General features: G+C 38.2%; 1 protein-coding gene across 6 annotated transcripts in view; it reads right to left on the minus strand.

Annotated features, from left to right (window-relative positions):
• Positions 1 to 5,924: 5,924 nt before the first annotated feature.
• Positions 5,925 to 19,412, minus strand: part of LOC113112681 (phosphatase and actin regulator 2-like) — a 30,452-nt gene continuing 16,964 nt past the window's right edge. For 4 of the 6 annotated variants that reach the window (XM_026278450.1, XM_026278449.1, XM_026278452.1 and 1 more), the window contains 12 exons: positions 19,035 to 19,199; positions 18,650 to 18,724; positions 17,789 to 17,929; positions 16,017 to 16,238; positions 14,658 to 15,126; positions 11,940 to 12,112; positions 10,712 to 10,868; positions 10,411 to 10,466; positions 9,725 to 9,786; positions 8,813 to 8,950; positions 7,935 to 8,011; positions 5,925 to 7,141 (listed from right to left, as the gene is read on the minus strand). In XM_026278450.1, the coding sequence (XP_026134235.1) occupies positions 7,126 to 7,141; positions 7,935 to 8,011; positions 8,813 to 8,950; positions 9,725 to 9,786; positions 10,411 to 10,466; positions 10,712 to 10,868; positions 11,940 to 12,112; positions 14,658 to 15,126; positions 16,017 to 16,238; positions 17,789 to 17,929; positions 18,650 to 18,724; positions 19,035 to 19,199 (1,751 nt within the window). In that variant the 3' untranslated portion in view covers positions 5,925 to 7,125. The remainder of the gene's footprint in view (positions 7,142 to 7,934; positions 8,012 to 8,812; positions 8,951 to 9,724; positions 9,787 to 10,410; positions 10,467 to 10,711; positions 10,869 to 11,939; positions 12,113 to 14,657; positions 15,127 to 16,016; positions 16,239 to 17,788; positions 17,930 to 18,649; positions 18,725 to 19,034; positions 19,200 to 19,412) is intronic. The other 2 variants (XM_026278453.1, XM_026278454.1) reach the window with 1 other exon arrangement.

Genomic DNA, 19,412 nt, shown 5'->3' on the forward strand with positions numbered 1-19,412 from the left:
GGGCATCGTTTAAATGCCACGGCCTACCTGAGCATTGTTTCTGACCACGTCCATCCCTTTATGATCACCATGTACCCATCCTCTGATGGCTACTTCCAGCAGGATAATGCACCATGTCACAAAGCTTGAATCATTTCAAATTGGTTTCTTGAACATGACAATGAGTTCACTGTACTAAAATGGCCCCACAGTCACCAGATCTCAACCCAATAGAGCATCTTTGGGATGTGGTAGAATGGGAGCTTCGTGCCCTGGATGTGCATCCCACAAATCTCCATCAACTGCAAGATGCGATCCTATCGATATGGGGCCAACATTTCTAAAGAATGCTGTCAGCACCTTGTTGAATCAATGCCACGTATAATTAAAGCAGTTCTGAAAAGCGAAAGGGGGTCAAACACAGTATTAGTATGGTGTTCCTAATAAACCTTTAGGTGAGTTTATATACACACATTATAAATGCAGCCAAAGTGAGCATGATATTTTTTCTAAAAAAAAAAAAAAACCTTGTTAACAACCTGTGTTATATAATGGAAGTTACTATTAAAATCAGTTATCTTAACCATCTGTGGCTTGTGTACTGCAAACACATACAAGTTTCATCACTGTGTCCGTCAAAACTAAGGACATTATTAACTGTCTTTACATTCATTTTGAAAGATGAAGCTCACGATTATGGAAAGGGATGTTACATTTCCGACAAGTGCTTGTGGTGTTCACCCAATCACAATGCACTTGGGTCATTTGGCCAATCAGATCAGATTGCACTTGTTTGGAAAGAGGGATTTTGTAGAAAACAACATGTTTGAGAGAGGAGGGGCAAAGAGGACCTTCAATAATGTACAGTATTTGAAAAATATGTGTTTTTTGAACATTGAAGCATGTCAACATATTCTGTTACACCAAAAAGACAAAATATTAATCTTAAAAAAAAGCATCATATGACCCCTTCAAAGGACAAATCAAATGAATGGCATAAAAGGTGTGGATTTTTCATAGTTTGTCAATAGAATCACTGCAGAGGAAACTTAACATCTATGGAAGCATATGGGTAGCAATATTCAATTTGGGATGTAATATGCAAACTGACAATCAGTATAAATGACAATCATTTCTGTATTAATACATTTACCAACATTGTGAACGTTGTGCAAATAAAATTAAAATTAAATTCACAATCTCTCAATACACCAGTTTATTGAAATGATACATTTGGTGCTTTTACATTGCAAAATTAAAAGAAAATGAATTACGAAATGATTTACTTTTGCAAACTGTGACAAATTATCATTTAATGCATTACTTAACACTACATCACAGTCAGGACACTTTACGATTGCATTTTCATTTAATGTCCCTCAATTAAATTGTAGCAACAATTCAATGTCCACAATTGAAAATGCATTCCGAGCCGATTACTGCGAGAACAAGGCGGAGCTTGCAGAAGGTCAGAGACTCAAATCTCAAGAAGAGGATTCAAGTGAGAGAACATGGACAAGACAGTGGCCCGTGTACGTTTTGATCATTTCAGTTTATGGCTTCAATGTTTCATTCACACTTGTGGGCGGAGTTGAAACACTGCTTTCATCTGATTGATCAAATCGCTCCACCTTCAGCTCGGTCTTTTCATTCTTTCAGGCAGAATAAGAGTCAGTGTGAGTGAAGCACTGTCAGACGGGAAGGAAGTCGACGGGAAGTTGAAGTCGGCCACGTGCCGCCATCTTGTAGCAGAATTTCACTTGTGTTAGCATTCCCATTGACTCCCTTTCATTTTGGTGTCACTTTGACAGCGAATAACTTTACATCTGAGGTGTTTAAAGACTCCATTTGTCCATTATTTATTTCTAAAGATACACGACAATGTATAAAGGGCTCCATTACCTTCTATGTTACATTATGGCCCCGTAGAAACAGTTTTTGTAAAAAATAAGGCTAACGATTGCGTCATAACCACTCGACTTTTGTCGCACAGCAGAGAAATTACCATACAGCTCGCAGGCAATTAACTTAATACTGACGTTACATTTTAAAATACTATACAAAATAATTAATCAGAATACTTACTCCTGCTCACTCACGCCAAAGAACTCCTCGCTCAAGCTCGCCATCTCTGCAAGATTAACGATGGCAGTTTGCACGCACAGCTACTAGAAGATTTACGTCAGACAGGTGCTGATGTCATCAAGCTTAGTTTGAGTCTGCGCGTCAGAAACGGAAGTGCTAAAAATAGCTACAAATGGGCTTCAATTGTCTCAATTGAGTTCCAATGGGGTCGCTGTGTCCATTTCTTTTACTGTCTATGCTCGGAATGCATTTTCAATGTGGACATTGAATTTTGCTACATTCATTGCAGGACATTGAATGAAAATGCAATCGTAAGTGTCTTGACTGGGATTGTTAATGCATTTAAGAAAAATAGCATTTAAATGATAATTTTGCCACAGTTTTTGCTTGAACATGTTATACATATCTAATCATTTATGTAATACATTTTCATTTTAATTTTGCAACTTATAAAGCGTTCAAATTAGTGTTCATTTTACATATTAAAACTGGTGTATGAAATGGCAAATGAAAATTATGTAATTAAATTTTCATTTTCATTTTGCACCAAACGTTGCGCAAATGTATTGGAAAATGTAAATAAATAAATGCATTGTCATTTTACATATTGCATTGTCATTTTGCATATTACATCCCAAATTGAATATTTCTACCCATATGCTTCCATACACATCACCATGGCTCAACCGATAAGAGATTTGCAGTGTTTGAGCATGGCAGTCAGTGGTTACCACTAGCATAGCAGGGCAAATCCTCACCAGTTGGCCACACAGTTTGAGTTATTCTTACAACGGAGTCATTTCTGCAGTGTCAGGATCAGGATCAGGAATAACATACTGGCACAGCAGATAACCGGCTGTGCTCATGCTGAAGCTCATCAGCAATTTTTATTTTAAACTTAAGGATAATGCTGAATTAAACTACTGAATAGTCCAGAAGGTCTAGAAAGATGCTACTGAAGGAATTATGTATAAAAATGCTGCAGTTGCGCAGATGGTTAGTTGAGTTGAAGCAGTAACAAACAACCCTTTCAGTCACTCATTACCCTCCTACAACCAGCATGAGCTCCTTTCAAACATATCATCGCTCTGAGAAAATAACACCTGAACTGGCCACTCAAAAATGTCACAGAGTAAACATTTTGTGTTTTTAAGCGGCTGGCACTAACCTTGACAGCATGCTTCTATGGATGTGGCTATTGCTTCATTCAGTCAACCATAAAGCCATTACCAACATCTCCATTAGTAAAATTTTAAATCATAATTTCCATTGAAAAACTATTCATTTGAGCAAAGAAAGAGTTGTCAAATTCTTGCTAAGTCTTAAGTCAGCTTGTTATGTGTGCTAGTGCCTAAATGTTCTTGTAGAATAAAGGTAATTTTGTTCCATAGAGACATTTATGGACAGTTAACTTTGAAAGTATATCTCTCATGCTGTAATTCATTATAAGATCATAAAGGTTTAAATGTAATTCTGTACGAGTACATACAAATCTATGATTAAATATGCGAGAACAGATGCCAGTACCAATTGATTTGAAGCACAAGGAGAACAACTGGAGAAGAAAAACGAGTTAAAGCAAGCACGAAATCAAATGGAGTGCACTTGGCACCTGTGACGACAGCAGTGGCCATGTCTAAAAGGCATTGATATGAAAGGTGTGACTTGCCAACATTATTTGCTCTGCATGTGCATGTCATTTACTGTACATCTAATATGTGCCACAGAATCAAAGAAGGCTTCTGGATGAATTGTAGATTGATCATTACATATCCACAGATAGAAATACAAATGTCAATATTAAGACGATGCCAGAATGATACACAATACATGACTGTGCGTCACTGGGAAAACAGTTCAAGAGCACAGTTGATACATTCAGTTTTCGTACGCACAAAGATTTCCTGGACGGCATCCAGTATTTACAACTATAGCAAACACTTGATTGATCATTTACAATAATGACATGTTAATACAACCATCTTGACTTAATATCAATGTCTTAAACAATAATCTGGCCACTGCAGGATAATGTCAACCTACTGTAGGAATTTACTTTATAGATGCATCAAAATGGCTTTATTTGTATCCCAGTACACCTACAATAAAAGTAGCGTACAATTGATCTTCACATCAAAAAATGTCTAGTTTGCCTTTTAGCTTGTAGAGGTATATAGAATAAATTGTATGGTCATAATTATTCAGTATCTACAGCATAAAATGTCTAGTAATTGCTTCTAGACAAAGTTTAAATAGGAACAGATCTCTCAGCATACACTGTGGAAGTGAAATATACAGGTTCTTCTCAAATTGGAACGTCGTGGAAAAGTTCATTTATTTCAGTAATTCGACTCAAATTGTGAAAATTGTGTATTAAATTACATTTTTAAGTCTTTGGTTCTTTTAATTGTGATGATTTTGGCTCACATTTAACAAAAATACACCAATTCACTATCTCAAAATGAAAATACTTCATAAGATCAATAAAAAATAAAGAAATAAAGAAAAAATTTTAAGTGAATTGTTGGCCTTCTGGAAAGTATGTTAATTTACTGTACATGTACTCAATACTTGGTAGGGCCTCCATTGCTGTAATTACTGCCTCAATTCGGCGTTGCATGGAGGTGATCAGTTTGTGGCACTGCTGAGGTGGTCTGGAAGCCCAGGTTTCTTTGACAGTGGCCTTCAACTCATCTGCATTGTTTGAGTTGCAGATGAGTTCTCTTCTTTCTCATTTTACTCTTGACAATAGCCCATAGATTCTCCATGGGGTTCAGATCTGGTAAGTTTGCAGGCCAGTCAAGCACACCAACACCATGGTCATTTAACCAACTTTTGGTGCTTTTGGCAGTGTGGGCAGGTGCCAAATCCTGCAGGAAAATAAAATCAGCATCTTCAAAAAACTGGTCAGCAGAAGGAACCATGAAGTGCTCCAGTGGACCACTGGGCAACAGTCCAGTTTTTCATCTCCTCCGCCCAGGTAAGACGCCTCAGGAGTGGCTTAACTAGAGGAATAGGATAACTGTAGCCAAATTCCTTGAAACACCTGTATGCCTTGACCCCAGCCTCAGCCCATTCCTTGTGAAGTTCACTCAAATTCTTGATTCGATTTCACTTGACCATCCTCACAATGCTTTGGTTCTCTCGATTGGTTGTGCATCTTTTTCTTCCACACTTTTTCCTTTTCACTCAACTTTCTGTTAACATCCTTGGATACAGCACTCTGTGAACAGACAGCTTCTTTGGCAATTCATGTTTGTGGCTTCCCCTCCTTGTGAAGGCAGTCAATGATTGTCTTCTGAACAACTGTCAGATCAGCAGCCTTCCCCATGATTGTGTAGCCTAGTGAACCAAACTGAGAGACCATTTTGAAGGCTCAGGAAACCTTTGCAGGTGTTTTAAGTTGATTAACTGATTGTCATGTCACCATATTTTAATTTGTTGAGATAGTGAATTGGTGGATTTTTGTTAAATGTCAGCCAAAATCATCACAATTAAAAAAAAACAAAGACTTAAATTACTCCAGTCTGAGTGCACTGAATTTATTTGATAGACGAGTTTCACAATTTGAGTTGAATTACTGAAATAAATGAACTTTTCCAAGACGTTCTAATTTATTGAGATGCACCTGTATATACTTATCTATTTAATAAACATCTTAATGGTTTTCTTTGATTAGATAGTGACGAAACCTGTATAAATGTGATTAAAATTGTCCAGTGGTGATTCAGGTGATTTCTCATGTTAAACTTGAGAGCTTGATAAACTAAATAACTAAATAAAATATACAGAATGATGAATACAAGTTAATGTTTTCACCCCTCTTTAAATGGGTTTCTCTGAGAAAGAAATCAAGCCAATATACTGCAATATGTACTGGATGTATTCACATATATCATACACAGACTGTACAACTGATTTAAAATAATTTAAGTTTCCCCAATTTCTGACAACATGAAAAAAAAAAACTTAAGTGTCCAGCAAATTCTGCCCGTGCTCAATCATATATTATATAGAGCACCAAAATATGCAATAATGCAATACAGACACATATAGAATGGACTAAAATAATGGACTATAAGCCCTTTCCAATTTGAGTTAAAACTACGGTTTCACTACATTATATTGCTTGCCACATCTTGTATATGGTCGACACAACCAAATTTATGTACAACATAAAAGCCAAATCAACAAGATGCAAGCTGCAACTTTGGAAACCCGTGATAATGTTAGGGGGAGGAACTAAAATACAAGCTAAATAAACATGAATTAGGTCACAAACATATGATGGTAGTCTCTTCCTGACCAGATAGATATGTTACAACATGATCACTTATATCAAGTAATCAGACAATTTTGAAGAAAACAAAACAACACTGTCAAGGCACAACACAAATCTGATTACATACTATGATATTGAGGTCGTATTAATCTGGATACAGAGAATAATGGCAGTAATTATCCTGGACATTATGATGCCCAAATGGACTTCAATATCCATGTAATATATACTTTGAACCAGATACATTAGTCATATAAAATTATTTTTCACATGCATGGATATTCATTGGTATTACTGGACTCTACACGAATACTGCAAGAAATATGTAATGTATACAAAACAAAACAAAAAAAAATGTTCAGAGCTGCACGCAACAACGTGTGCTACTGACGAGTCACTGCACGCGCTTCAAATATTTTACTCTGCTGTGCTCAACCTTGAGAGAGTATCAGGGACACTTTAAATTAAAAGAGTGCAAGTCTTGTCCTTAGTGTGTGCAAAAACATTACAGATATGAAGAAAACGTGTCAGAACCATTGCATTGCTTTATCTTGTTTGAAGGTCCCTCTCTCCCTGCTGTGGCATCCCAGGCCTATCTTTAGCCGTGCTGTAGCCCTCTAGTGGCTAAAAGAAAGAACCAAAGTGCAGCCGATTCCAAAGAAGAGCGGCTGCTACAGGGAGCCAGTCTGTTAGCCTCCCAGCAGGAAGCATGGCGAGGAGACAGGAAGAGAGAGCCTCGAGTTAGCGGCCGTCCAGCACCCCCACCACCAGGCACCGCCTTAGGGCCGATGAAATCTGCCACAAAATGGAGAGAGCAGACGCTAGTTTAGCAGTGATGCCAGCAGACGGGACGCAGAACAGATCTGAGAGTAAACGAGGCAGTGGAAATAGCAGCTGATGGGATCTTTCGTATCACCAGCTAGTCTTTTTAACATGGCACTTGATGAATAAAGAGCCCTGCCAGATACATACTGACAGATAACAGATGCAAAGTCATTTTCTGAATGTTATAGGTCTTAGTTTTTTTTCTTTTTTTTCTCTGCTGGTTGCTGCCCCATCTACCCAATTTCTCACTTACTGTACTTGCACTCTCAATTGCCTACTGTTGTTCTGTCTGCTCTTTTTGTCAATTGCCTTTATTGTTGTTTGTTTATTGTAAAGTGTCCTTGAGCTCTAGAAAGGCGCTATATAAATAAAACTTAATAATAATAATAATAATAATAATACTATCCATTTCCAGCAGTTCGCCCCATTGAGGGTGAAACAGATAGTCAACCAATCATAGTGCTGTGGAGGCACCACCTCTTTTTGTGTGAATTTTTTCAATATTTTACAAAGGGCATTTGAGAATAAAGACTAGTTTAAAACCACAGTTAATGGCCTGGTTTGTAAAAACAAAAAATCTGTTTATAAACTTTCTGATTTGATATTTGTTGTGATGATTATCAATACTGACTGAAACATTTTATTGTGATAATTTTTTTGGCCGTACTGCCTTGCCAAGACATGTCTATTCAATGCTTTGCCCTTCTCTCACAATGTTTTCAGTTCATCTTGCTTTGATCAAGCTGCTAGTACACAAACATACCTGGTAAACCTTTTGCTTTCTTCATGGACTTCCATTTCTTTGCTTTTAAATTCATTAAGTTCTTTACGTATAGCAGCCTGTGACAAGAAAAAAGAAAGGCCATAAGTAACAATGGTGACTTCAAGTTTGTAAAATTAAATACTTTATAGGCAGAGGGTGGACCAACTCCAGGGTAAGGCTAAAAGCAGCCAAATCTCTAAACTACAAACATCACAAACCTGTCTTTTTAGGCAAGAACCAGACACGTGTGTCATGTAGGCTATAAATATATTTAATGGGACTTTTAATGTGATTACAATTTAATAAAAAACAATGAACTACTGACAACAAAAGTATTTGCATTTTTGTTAATTACCATATTTTAAATGCACAAGTCACATGCCCAGTAGGTGGCATCTGTGACCATACAAAAGGCAACTCTTCCATTGTTGATCCCACTATCCAGAACTGTTCTCCAAATTATACAAGACAGGAACTTAATTATAAGCATAGTTGATATATATGCAGCTGATGGCCCCAAGAGTACATAACATTACAGATAGACAACGAATGTGTTTATCCTGTTCTTTTCATTAAAAATCGTAAAAGAATGGTTGGATAGAATGAAAGTGTCATTATTCACAAAGTGAGTTATTAGTTGAAAAGTATTAATTTAGCTCTGTTTTAGAGCAGTTTAACCTTTTTATATTGTAAAGATAGTATCTACATATATTTTAATCCTCTGAACCATTATTTAAATAAATAAAAAATTAAAATAAAAAATTAAACAAAATTTGTATGGTTTGTGTGCACCAGTGGCATCTGCGAGGTGTGTGTTCAGAACTCTATATAGCACAGCACACACAATGTAAAGTAACAGTAAGAGAAGAGTGCCTTACTTTGTCTGCAGGAGTTAACCTGGTCCAGGGCTTGTCACCACGGCGATCGTAGTCTTTTGCGTCTGTGACCTCCACGTATTCATTGAACCGCAAAATTCGACGTGCCACCAGCTCTGCAACTGTGGGCCGGACACTGAGCTACAGACACAAAGCAGTACCTCGAGTCACCTTTTAATGCGTGTGCAGTCACCTTTAATAGAAGTTAAGCATGTTTCTTCTAACCCAAGTAATACCTTATGTGAGTGAAACAATGAATATGTCAAACTAAATTTCTTCTTTGAGAATGAAGCAGGTTGGATGTGACTAACTTTACAAGTAAACAACATACTTAGAGCTGGTTTCTATACCTGCAGTCATTTGTCTGAAAAGCATTGTCAATTATTGCACTTTTAGCAAGATCATCTCAATTTTGAGGAAATCTCTGTGACTGACTCTTGAACTATTTTATAGCTCTGGTCTATCTGACCGATTACATCCTCTGTCCTAATTCTCTTCAAAATATAGGGCATTAGCAGCCACAACTCTTACAACACGTCAGGAATAGAAAACTCTTTTATACTCCCCACAACACCTCACACATTGTAATCTGGAGTAAGCGAGAGGGTTGCAGACACAACCAAATTAACTCTTTAATCTAATTTCAGAATAGCAGAGGAACATCTCTAATTATTGAATAATAAATACAAGTACAACTACATCATCACAATCTCAATTAGTCTGTGTTAAAGTGATGTGTTGAGCTACTAGTCCTCATATTTTACATTTTTATTTTACTTCCTTGTAAGGCCAGCAGATGGCCCAATGCCCCACTATCATAATTTATTTATGTCATAATTGTACCTTTGTAATAATATGAATATTTCAGATAGATTAAAAAATGATGACAGTCTGGCAGACTGCAGAAGGTTGTACCTTTCGGGATAGTCTTCTTTTAATCTCCTGCTTGGCCTCTTGTTCTTCTTCCTCATTTTTCTCTACAGGGAAACAAGAAAGTCTCTTCTGTCAGTTTTTATCCTATTCGATATTTGCTCTGAAATTTAAACTCATTATTTGATAATTATTAAAAAAAGCTGAGAATAAAACAACCACAACCATGGTCACTTGGTACTGATATGTGAATGTCAATGCTGGTTTTTAGTCTTTGTTAGTAAGTGATCAGAGTACAGTGAAAGCCAGCATAACATAACATTAAATCGCTGTCTAGAATCAAAGCATGGTCAGTGATGAGTTCAAAACTTAATTTTCAATTATCAATGTCTTGTTTAACTGTAAACTTCACTTTTACATCAGGAAAAGATAATAACTTGTTTTTACTGTACATTATAACTTTGGATTTGAGACCTTCAAGCCCATTAAGGGGCTACTGATCAATTATATTTCAAGTAAGTAGTGAGTTTTAAGCAACTCTTTGATGAAGTGTTTACACCTCCTTGTTTGATGGAATAGAGCTAACAGCTTGTTACAGCAGAGCTTCATTACCTCCCTAGCTTCATCAATTATATCACATAAGAACAACACAGGGACCAAGATAAACAGCGACGCCAACAAAGCAACTGCCTACAGACTATGTAAATGAGATTGGGACAGAGGAGACTTACGTTTTAGAATATTTCGCTGTTCAAGCTCTTCTGTGGTGGGCCTTTGGCTCAGCCGTCTATGGGAGGACGAAAACAAGAATCAGTTAGGCAGAAACCACATAGATAATCCATAAATCTTTTGTAAAGTGAAAAAAAAAATCCCAATTCATACTTCTCAAAACACTTTAAGATTATCAGAAACCAAACTTCAGTCAGTCAGGTGTATCCAAACTTTTGACCGACAGTATATTGATTATCATGGATTGACAATGCAGGTGTCCAAAACGTACTACCTTGTAGAGAACAGCATGGTTTATAGTACCTCACTAGTTTAGAGCCGATCTGCTGTCGTAGTTCCTGTCGCTCCGTCTCTGAGGTCCGTGGGAGAATGTTCTTCTCTTCTAGTTCCTTCTTGCTGGGCCTGTTACCAAGTTTGATGGCAAGTGTGTCCTTGCGGCGAATTTTGCTGGCAAGTGAGCCTATAAACAGAACAATTAAGAATAAACTATGAGTGATATATTGGTACCCTATATTGGTTATCTGCCAATAATGCATCATTTATGTTTTCTGTGGCTCAGTCGTAGGGCACTGTGTTAGCAGCGCAAAAGGTCATGGGTTTAACTCCCAGGGAACACACATACTGGTAAAATAATGTGTAGCCTAAATGAACTGAAAGTCGCTTTGGATAAAAGTGTCTGCTAAATGCATAAATGTAATGTCAATTTAATTTATAGGTTGATAGATATATATAATGGTTGATGTTGTGATATTTGGGATTTAGATTGTTGTATGAAAAGTAAAATGGATGAAAACTTTAAAATGAATTTACGCTCACTTAAAGTTCATTTTAATAAATTATGCAACACAGTAAAAATGAAATGTTTTGCAAATCTTAAAATCAGACTTTTTTTTATATTGTACATTAGTGTTGTGATGCCTAATTCAGAATTATTTTGTGTGTGTGTTTTATTTATTTAATGTATTCATTCAAAATGGTAATTTATTTAAATATCTGACATTTATTAGTTATCAGCCATGATATGAAAATCATTATTTGTTTGTCTGAGCTGAACAGTGCTTTAGTACCAGTGCAACTCAAGAAAAAACTAAACTTAATGATAAGGTATTTGCATTCTGACATCAGTGAAGCATCTTCAGATTGCAGTGTGGAGTGAACAGAAAATGAAAAAAGGCGTCAGAATATCTAGGAATGCGCTGTGCATAGTGCACTGGCAACAAAGTCTGCGTAGTAACCAGCATGCCAGAAAGTAACGCTGACTAGACAGCATGTTTTTCCAGTTTAACAAACTAAAGGCTTGTTCTTCAGAGAATTTTGGCAAAGCTTTGATCCAAGAGGAACTTCGGAAATGCAGATACCAAGAATGAAACCACTTGGAAATGTATCATCTGTACTTAAACTATATTTTGTGTTGTTTATTCATAGACATAAGGCTGAAGACACGCCTTTGCTAGAATACTCTAAATGCATAATCAGAAAAGCTGCATATTTAAGGCCTTTCAGTTACAAAATATTAATTTGTATTAATTACTAGAGGTATACTCATCATCCTCATCCTCCTCTTCATCATCCTTGTAGAGTATAGGTCCATCTGAATCAGAGTCGTTGCCTTGGTTTTCTTGAATGGAGTCAGGAATGATGGACACCTGTGGGCTTTCAACATTGACGTTTTGTCGTCTCTCTCCCTCTTCAGTCCCAACAATCCTACAAAAAAAAAAATCCCACACTAATTTAGTCTTGATAAAACATTCATAATCAGTTAACAATCGAATAAGGGAAAGAGGCTGACATATTCAAGACATTAAATGGATCATACATCAGTCATTTGTAAAATTAGTACTTTCCCTGAAGTCCATTTAGAACTTTAGTTTGTGTTTCAAAAGAGTCATAGTTTAGTTTTCCATTCTCTACCCTCTCTTACTGACTCTTTGAAATAAAATGAGGAGGGTGGGATAAAAACGGTCCCACATACATGCTGATCCATCATCATATCACCCCTTCAGTGAAGTTGTTTTCCTGTAATCCTGTAGGTCTAGCTAAAAAGTTGATTAAAAATCACATTGTAACAAACAAATCTCCATATTCATCGGGAAGAAGGAGGCGGGAACCGGCGCACAATCAAAAACTCATTTTAATAATCAAAAGTAAATACAAAACGGCGCACCAGCCCCTCACGGACGACTGGTGCGCATAAATAAAAACCAAAACATAAAGTAATGTCCCAGGCCTGGTCCTCTCTCGTCCTTCACGGTCGTCACTCCAGTTTTATATCCTTCCATCTCCTACGTGGGACTCGATACTAGCGGTGGGGCTCAGGTGTAGCTCATCTCCAATCACTACACCTGGCCTCACTCCTCGTTCCCACGCCTCTCGGCCCCGCCCCACTCGCCACATACCCCCATCGCCCCTCGCAGGCCGGGGGGTACTCCCGAGACTGCGCTCTACTCCCCCCCCCCCTCCCTCCGGGGGAGACCGCTCACGGGGACCTGCGGGAACCTGGGGGTAGGACAGACGAGGCGAGAGAAAAGGAGATGGAAGGAGGAGCGACAGGGACGAGAGAGGGGAGAGAGGAAAAAAAAAAAAAAATCCGGTTCCCAGACGCACTGCTGCTCGGCCCTCCACCGACTGGGTGATCTCCTCCGCGGTGCCCGGCGGTGGCACTGGACGGCCCTCGGCGGACGGCACGACACTCCTCCGCCGCCCGGTGGACGGCGACGGCTCCTCCGATTTTGGGCAGCGGCAGGAGTCCCCCGTTCCCTGCCCCTCCGGATTCCGTCACGGAGGCGGCAGGCTCCGGCCCCCTGGCGAACGGCGCCGACTCCTCCGCTCCCTCACGGACGGCAGCCGCCCCTCCTTGTCGTGGGCGGTCGGCAGCGAGCTCGCCCGTCCCCGGCAACTCGCTCCAGCCCACCGCCTCGAGCGTCCATGGCGGCACATACCTCGCCAGCTCGAGGGCACCGCGGATTCACCACAGCGGTGAGGGATCTTCAGCAGCGCGTCCCTCCTTCTCCCGGGCTTCGGCACCACTGTAACAAACAAATCTCCATATTCATCGGGAAGAAGGAGGCGGGAACCGGCGCACAATCAAAAACTCATTTTAATAATCAAAAGTAAATACAAAACGGCGCACCAGCCCCTCACGGACGACTGGTGCGCATAAATAAAAACCAAAACATAAAGTAATGTCCCAGGCCTGGTCCTCTCTCGTCCTTCACGGTCGTCACTCCAGTTTTATATCCTTCCATCTCCTACGTGGGACTCGATACTAGCGGTGGGGCTCAGGTGTAGCTCATCTCCAATCACTACACCTGGCCTCACTCCTCGTTCCCACGCCTCTCGGCCCCGCCCCACTCGCCACACACATGATTAAGTCCTAGACAACTCACTATATTACTACAACTTTATATTACCAAATTTACTGTGACATAAGTTACAAGATCAAGGTCTACTTGATGTCTCACGAAATACTGATTACAAAACCATTTTGGCAAACTATGAATAAACAGCTCAACTAAAAATAAAAAGAACAAGTTTTCAGCCTGAAGAAGTTAGATCACCGAATAAACTAAACTACTGGTCAAACGTTTAGGGTCAGAAGGGATTTGTTTCTCTAAAAGAAATAAATGCTTTTAATCAGCAGTGGCACATTCAATTGATCAAAAGCAACAGTAAATACTTTCACATTTTTATAAAAACTTTGTATTCTAAATAAATGCTTTCTATTTACCAACCATTCCTGAAAAACGTATCCTAAAAAATTATTAAAAAGCAAACTCTCAAATTTGAAATAATAATAATAATAATAATAATAATAATAATAATAATAATACAAAGTTTTATTGAGCAGCAATTTGCAAATCAGTATATTAGAATGATTTCTGAAGGATCATGTGACACTGAAGACTGGAGGAATAATGCTGTAAATCAAGCTTTGCCATCACACATGAATAAATGATTATTTTAAAATATATAATTGCTTTTACTGTATTTTTGATCAATTAAAATATAGCCTTGACCTCTTACTTCTGAACGGTATTACGCATTGTTGTTAACCTCAATCTCACTAAACATCTGACTGGAGGATGACGTATATCATGACTAAACTGCAACAGTCATACTACAGTACCTTCAGGGGAAATACACAGAGCACATGGCACACTGACACGCATGTGTTATATAGTCAAAATCAACAGTACACCACTAAAGGACATCTAGAATTTACAAAGTGATATTAAACATGTTAACTGACCTTTGTGGCTGGTCTGCCACTGCCCTCTCTTTCTCGGTTTCACCCTCCGTGCTCACAGATTGGCCTAAAGTGTCTGAAGAAAGTCCATTTGAAGATTCGGTGCAGGATGTTTCCTCTGTGGTTGGGTTAACATAGGATGGCCCTTTGTCCTTCTCTGCAGAGGACTCCAGTAGATGACTGGAACTCTTCTCATTCGGAGACGTCTCCTCAGCCTTCTCAACACCGGAAGTCACTTCTTTTTTCTTTTGGTCCTTTTTAGAGGAGCTTTCCACAGTTTCGGACGAGGTTTTGGAAGAGGGCCTTGGTGACCTGGAAGGTTCGGTTTTCTTGGCAGGCTTGGGTTGCGCTGCTGTTAGCTCTAAGTTGCTGTTCTTTGGAGCCTTGGAGCAGGTCGATGAAGAAGATTGTCCTGAGGCCTGCGAGGAACTCTTGGACGTGCCGGCAGTTTTCTTAGGGGTCGAAGATTTAGCTGTGAAGAAATTGAGGGAAATTAGAGACTTGGATCTTGAAACGATGCGTTTATGGATACACCAACAACAATGGTGGCACTTTAAATGGGCTTTCTAAGAATAAGAACTGCTAATTCAGTACTAAAAGATAAAATAATACGGTGTATGTTCACATGCTGGTTCCCCACTAAAAACTAAAATTACTATGTGAAGGCACCTGCTGTCCAAAGATCATTTATAATAATATCAAATTCCCTTGTGTATAAAAAAATGCTCATTTAAATAAATAAATGCTTTAGGTAAGAGAGGAAACTGTCAAGCCACCAATTATGAGCTGCACCAAAGGCACACAATGGACGGGTAAAAGGACAAAGGAATAGCACAGTGTGAAACAATAAGCCCCTGTTTATAGACAGTTACATGAGTGTGGCTTACATGCACAAAGTCCCAGTTACATGCAAAATGCAACACATTTATTGTACCATTATATTCGGACAAAGGCAAACATCAATAAAATATTATAATGTGTTTAACCAATGAGACGGTAGATATGTAATGCAGGCACAATAAAAACACAAGAAAGCCATACTGGGTCACAAATGAGTCAGGATGTCACTTTGCACACTACTGGATACCAATCCCAAGCTAGTTAAACCATATAACAAAAAAACAACAACCAAAAAAAATTTCTGTCAAGCGAACTTTGCATTTTCCCATCCTCATATAAATGCAGATAGATTCTGCTCACATTTCTGACAAACTTTGTCTAAATGTTCCTCAAAAGATCAAGTTGGTTCCCAGTGAGACCGATCAGGGGGAAAGAGACACAACCAGGACCCCTCCATGCAGAGCTTGTCCACCACACATGCAAACACGATGCTCTATTCACATCACTGACACATGTACTTACCATTGCCACGAGTGGCAGTTCGGGCGGTTTGTTTGGGTGGAGGAGCAGAGACCTGCTTATTGGTGCTCTTGATTATCTTTTTACCTCCTGCTTGGCCCCCTTTCTTCATGCCTGTACTTGTGGCCTCACCGGGTTTTTGGGTTGTGGCCTGATGTTTTTTAGTAGGGGTTTTTGGAGCAGCTGACTCACTGGCCTGCACGCTGCATTTGCTGTCATTCCTCTCTACAGGAGCACAGAGGAGCAGAGCACCCTACACTGTTATTGACTAAGAAGAATCTCTGATCATGTCAGCATTTAGCTCTAAATTGTGACTGGATAAGCCACAATCTAAGCCATTGAACACAAATATTACCACACGTTACATAACGCAGTAAATAATTTTATTCAGCAATTATGCATTATATTGATCAAAAGAGACCATTTATAATGATACAAATATTTTTTTTATTTTTTTTTGATTAAGTGCTATTTTAAACTTTCTATTAAATCAAAGAATCCTGAAAAATGGTGTTATAGTTTCCTCCAAATAAATATAAAGAAGCACAGCTGTTTTCAACCCTGATAATAATAATTTTTTTTACTGAGCACCTAATTAGAAAATTATAATGATCATGTGACACTGGAGACTGGAGTAATGGCTGCTTAAAATTCAACTGGGCCGTTAAATAAATAAATTACATTTTGAAATATAGTTAAATAGGAAATAGTAGTTTAAATTATATTTCATACTATTAAATTCCATTATAAATATATACATAATAAAAAAATGGAAAAACATTATTTCTTGGTGAGAAATCTTTCAAAAACTCTATCAAAACCTTAAACTTTTGAACGGTAATATGTGAATATATAATTATTAGTAATTTAGTTGGTTTACTATTTATTAAACATTGGTTTTAAGCTGCTGGTGCTGTTTTATAAAAGGGTTTATAAGGGGTGTTTTTAGGCATGGCGGAAATGCCTCAAGCAGTTTAATGCTTGCCCCATGAAGAATAAAATATATTAATTGGTGGGAGAAATGTGGTTTACAGAATACAGAATACAGTTTTGCCATTCCCCTTGTGCATCTTATGACTGTGGCCACAACTTCAGCTCTGATGAAAAAAAATCCAAAATGATGTCAGTCTAAATGGCATAAAACCCATTACCTAAAAGGATGGTTTCAATACAAAGCGCTTCATGTTATTATTAACAATGGTTTTAAAATAACTTCAACCAAATTAATACAGCACAATAGACACTCGAGGGGCATCTCACCTCCTGAGAGGTTCAATAAAGACATATATGGAGAAAATAATACAACCAAACACACTCTGGAAATAACCTTCTCAGGAAATGTCTTTGTTCTACAAATACTGTAACTCAATTTGTACAGTTTATTAAAAACTTGACCACTTCTTTATTACATTTCACGAAACAAGATAAAACTGTTGCTCCAAAGCTTCTCAAGCTTCCTCTTAACATGCATTATATTCTTTACCTCCAGTCTATTCGTCCATTTTGATACATTTGCTCTCGCAGTACAAATGTTTTACTAATGTTCAGCCATAATGATATGAAATTATATGGATGGTGTGATGTGCAGAAATTACACTGCAAACAAGGTCCATGCCGAAAAACCAATGAAAGAACTCACCAGTTAGACTGAAAAATAGAACTTATGACTGGCTTAATTTTAAAACACCAAAAGATAGATTAGTTTGTAAAACTCATGTTGAAGATTCAGCATCTTTCTTTTTCCCCTTTTTGCTAAAAGAAACAGAACTTGATACCTTCTGGGTCCTCTGCCACTGCTGCCAAGTCTGCTTTTTCTTCTGGAACCAGCTCTGGTGTTTCAATGTCTACTTTGACCTTTTCAGTAACTCCACTGGGCACTGCATTACCATTCAACGTCTCGGTGTTCAAAGGATCATCTAAAGATAGGCAAACATGGCTCAGTTATCATGGAACCAACACAGCATGCGTTGTATTCAGGAAAAACACAACTTTGTTTGCCTTAATATTCAAGTCATTCAAGGCAGTTTCATATAAAAAGTGCTTTGGTTTCCCAATGTAAGGCAAAATAAGACTACTTAAAAGTATACTGAAATTCTTTACTCTGAGCCTGAAGATTGGAAGGGAATCTGTTGTCTCACAAATCAGTCATGTCAACTTTAAAGTCAACTTCAAATTTTTGAATGTGAACAGTAAGTTCAGGAAATGTTTAGCTTTTATTATATGGATAAATTTGATGAAAGCCAATTAAAATGGAAAACATTCCCCGGTGGTAGAACTAATGATTGATCTTTGCTGCTAAAGCACCCTATATCAGTTGTTCACATAGTGGTAACTGTGGCTACAGACACTGAAAAAAGCTCTTGTGAATTTGTCTTCTACTGTAGGTGGTGGCACCACCGTGGTTAAAAGTTAAAGATGGCATCTGATGACCTATGAGCACCACTTCATACATGAAGTACCCAGAATAGTCCTCCAAACAACCTACTTGAACCATAGGTTGCCGCAGAAACTGTCCTTATAGTGTACTATAAACCAAGCATAAATAATCTAATAATTCTATTGAGTGTAGACCATTCCTTTAATATTACAGAAAACATTTGCAGAATCACATTCACTTCATTTACTTAAAATCTCACCTTGGTCTGGAATAAGGACACCTTTTTTTATGAGCTCTTCTCGAGTTTGCCTGGTGGATATTTTCCTCTCCAGAACTATAAAGATGAAGGAGACAGACCATATCAAGATATCATTTATATTTAGGCCTCTGTGTGGTCACTTTGGTTCACGGAGTTCAGTGAAAGTGCAGGAAGCTGCCAGCTGTAATACGTGTTGTAAATTTTATGGTCCATCCAACATGATCACCAAGTGAATGTCATACTGGATGATGTAACTTTCATAAAATCGTGAGGTTGCATCAAGATAAGCCAAGAGGGAATCACTGAAAAACTACATCCTGAATTTGGATGGGTTGCTACAATCATAAACTTTCAAGCAAAATTATTTTAATAAATGGGGATATACCTTTTGAGAGGTCCTGGAACTTATCACTGGTTCTCTTCTTTCTCCATTTCCAAGGTTTAAAGATCTTGCCTATTGAAGAGAGCTTCCCCTTTCCTTTCAGCTGAGGAGACTGCGAGCTTCCCACCACATCACAGTTGGCCAGAGAAGCTTTTTCCAGTCCCTCCACTAAAAGTGAATCACAGCAAGAACACAGTTTTGAATGAACTGAATAAAAAAACAAATCTTTAAAAGAGGAACGGAAGACAAGAAAGTGTAGAAAGTGTCTGCTACTAGCATATGCAAATAAGTCAACCCAGACCCTTAATCACATAACCCATTGATTATTTTAGGTTAGATGCTCACTTTTGGTTTAAGGTTTGTAAACTCTCTTCCACCCTA

Source organism: Carassius auratus, chromosome 13 (genome assembly GCF_003368295.1).
Source record: "Carassius auratus strain Wakin chromosome 13, ASM336829v1, whole genome shotgun sequence".
In the NCBI taxonomy this organism is placed as follows: domain Eukaryota; kingdom Metazoa; phylum Chordata; class Actinopteri; order Cypriniformes; family Cyprinidae; genus Carassius; species Carassius auratus.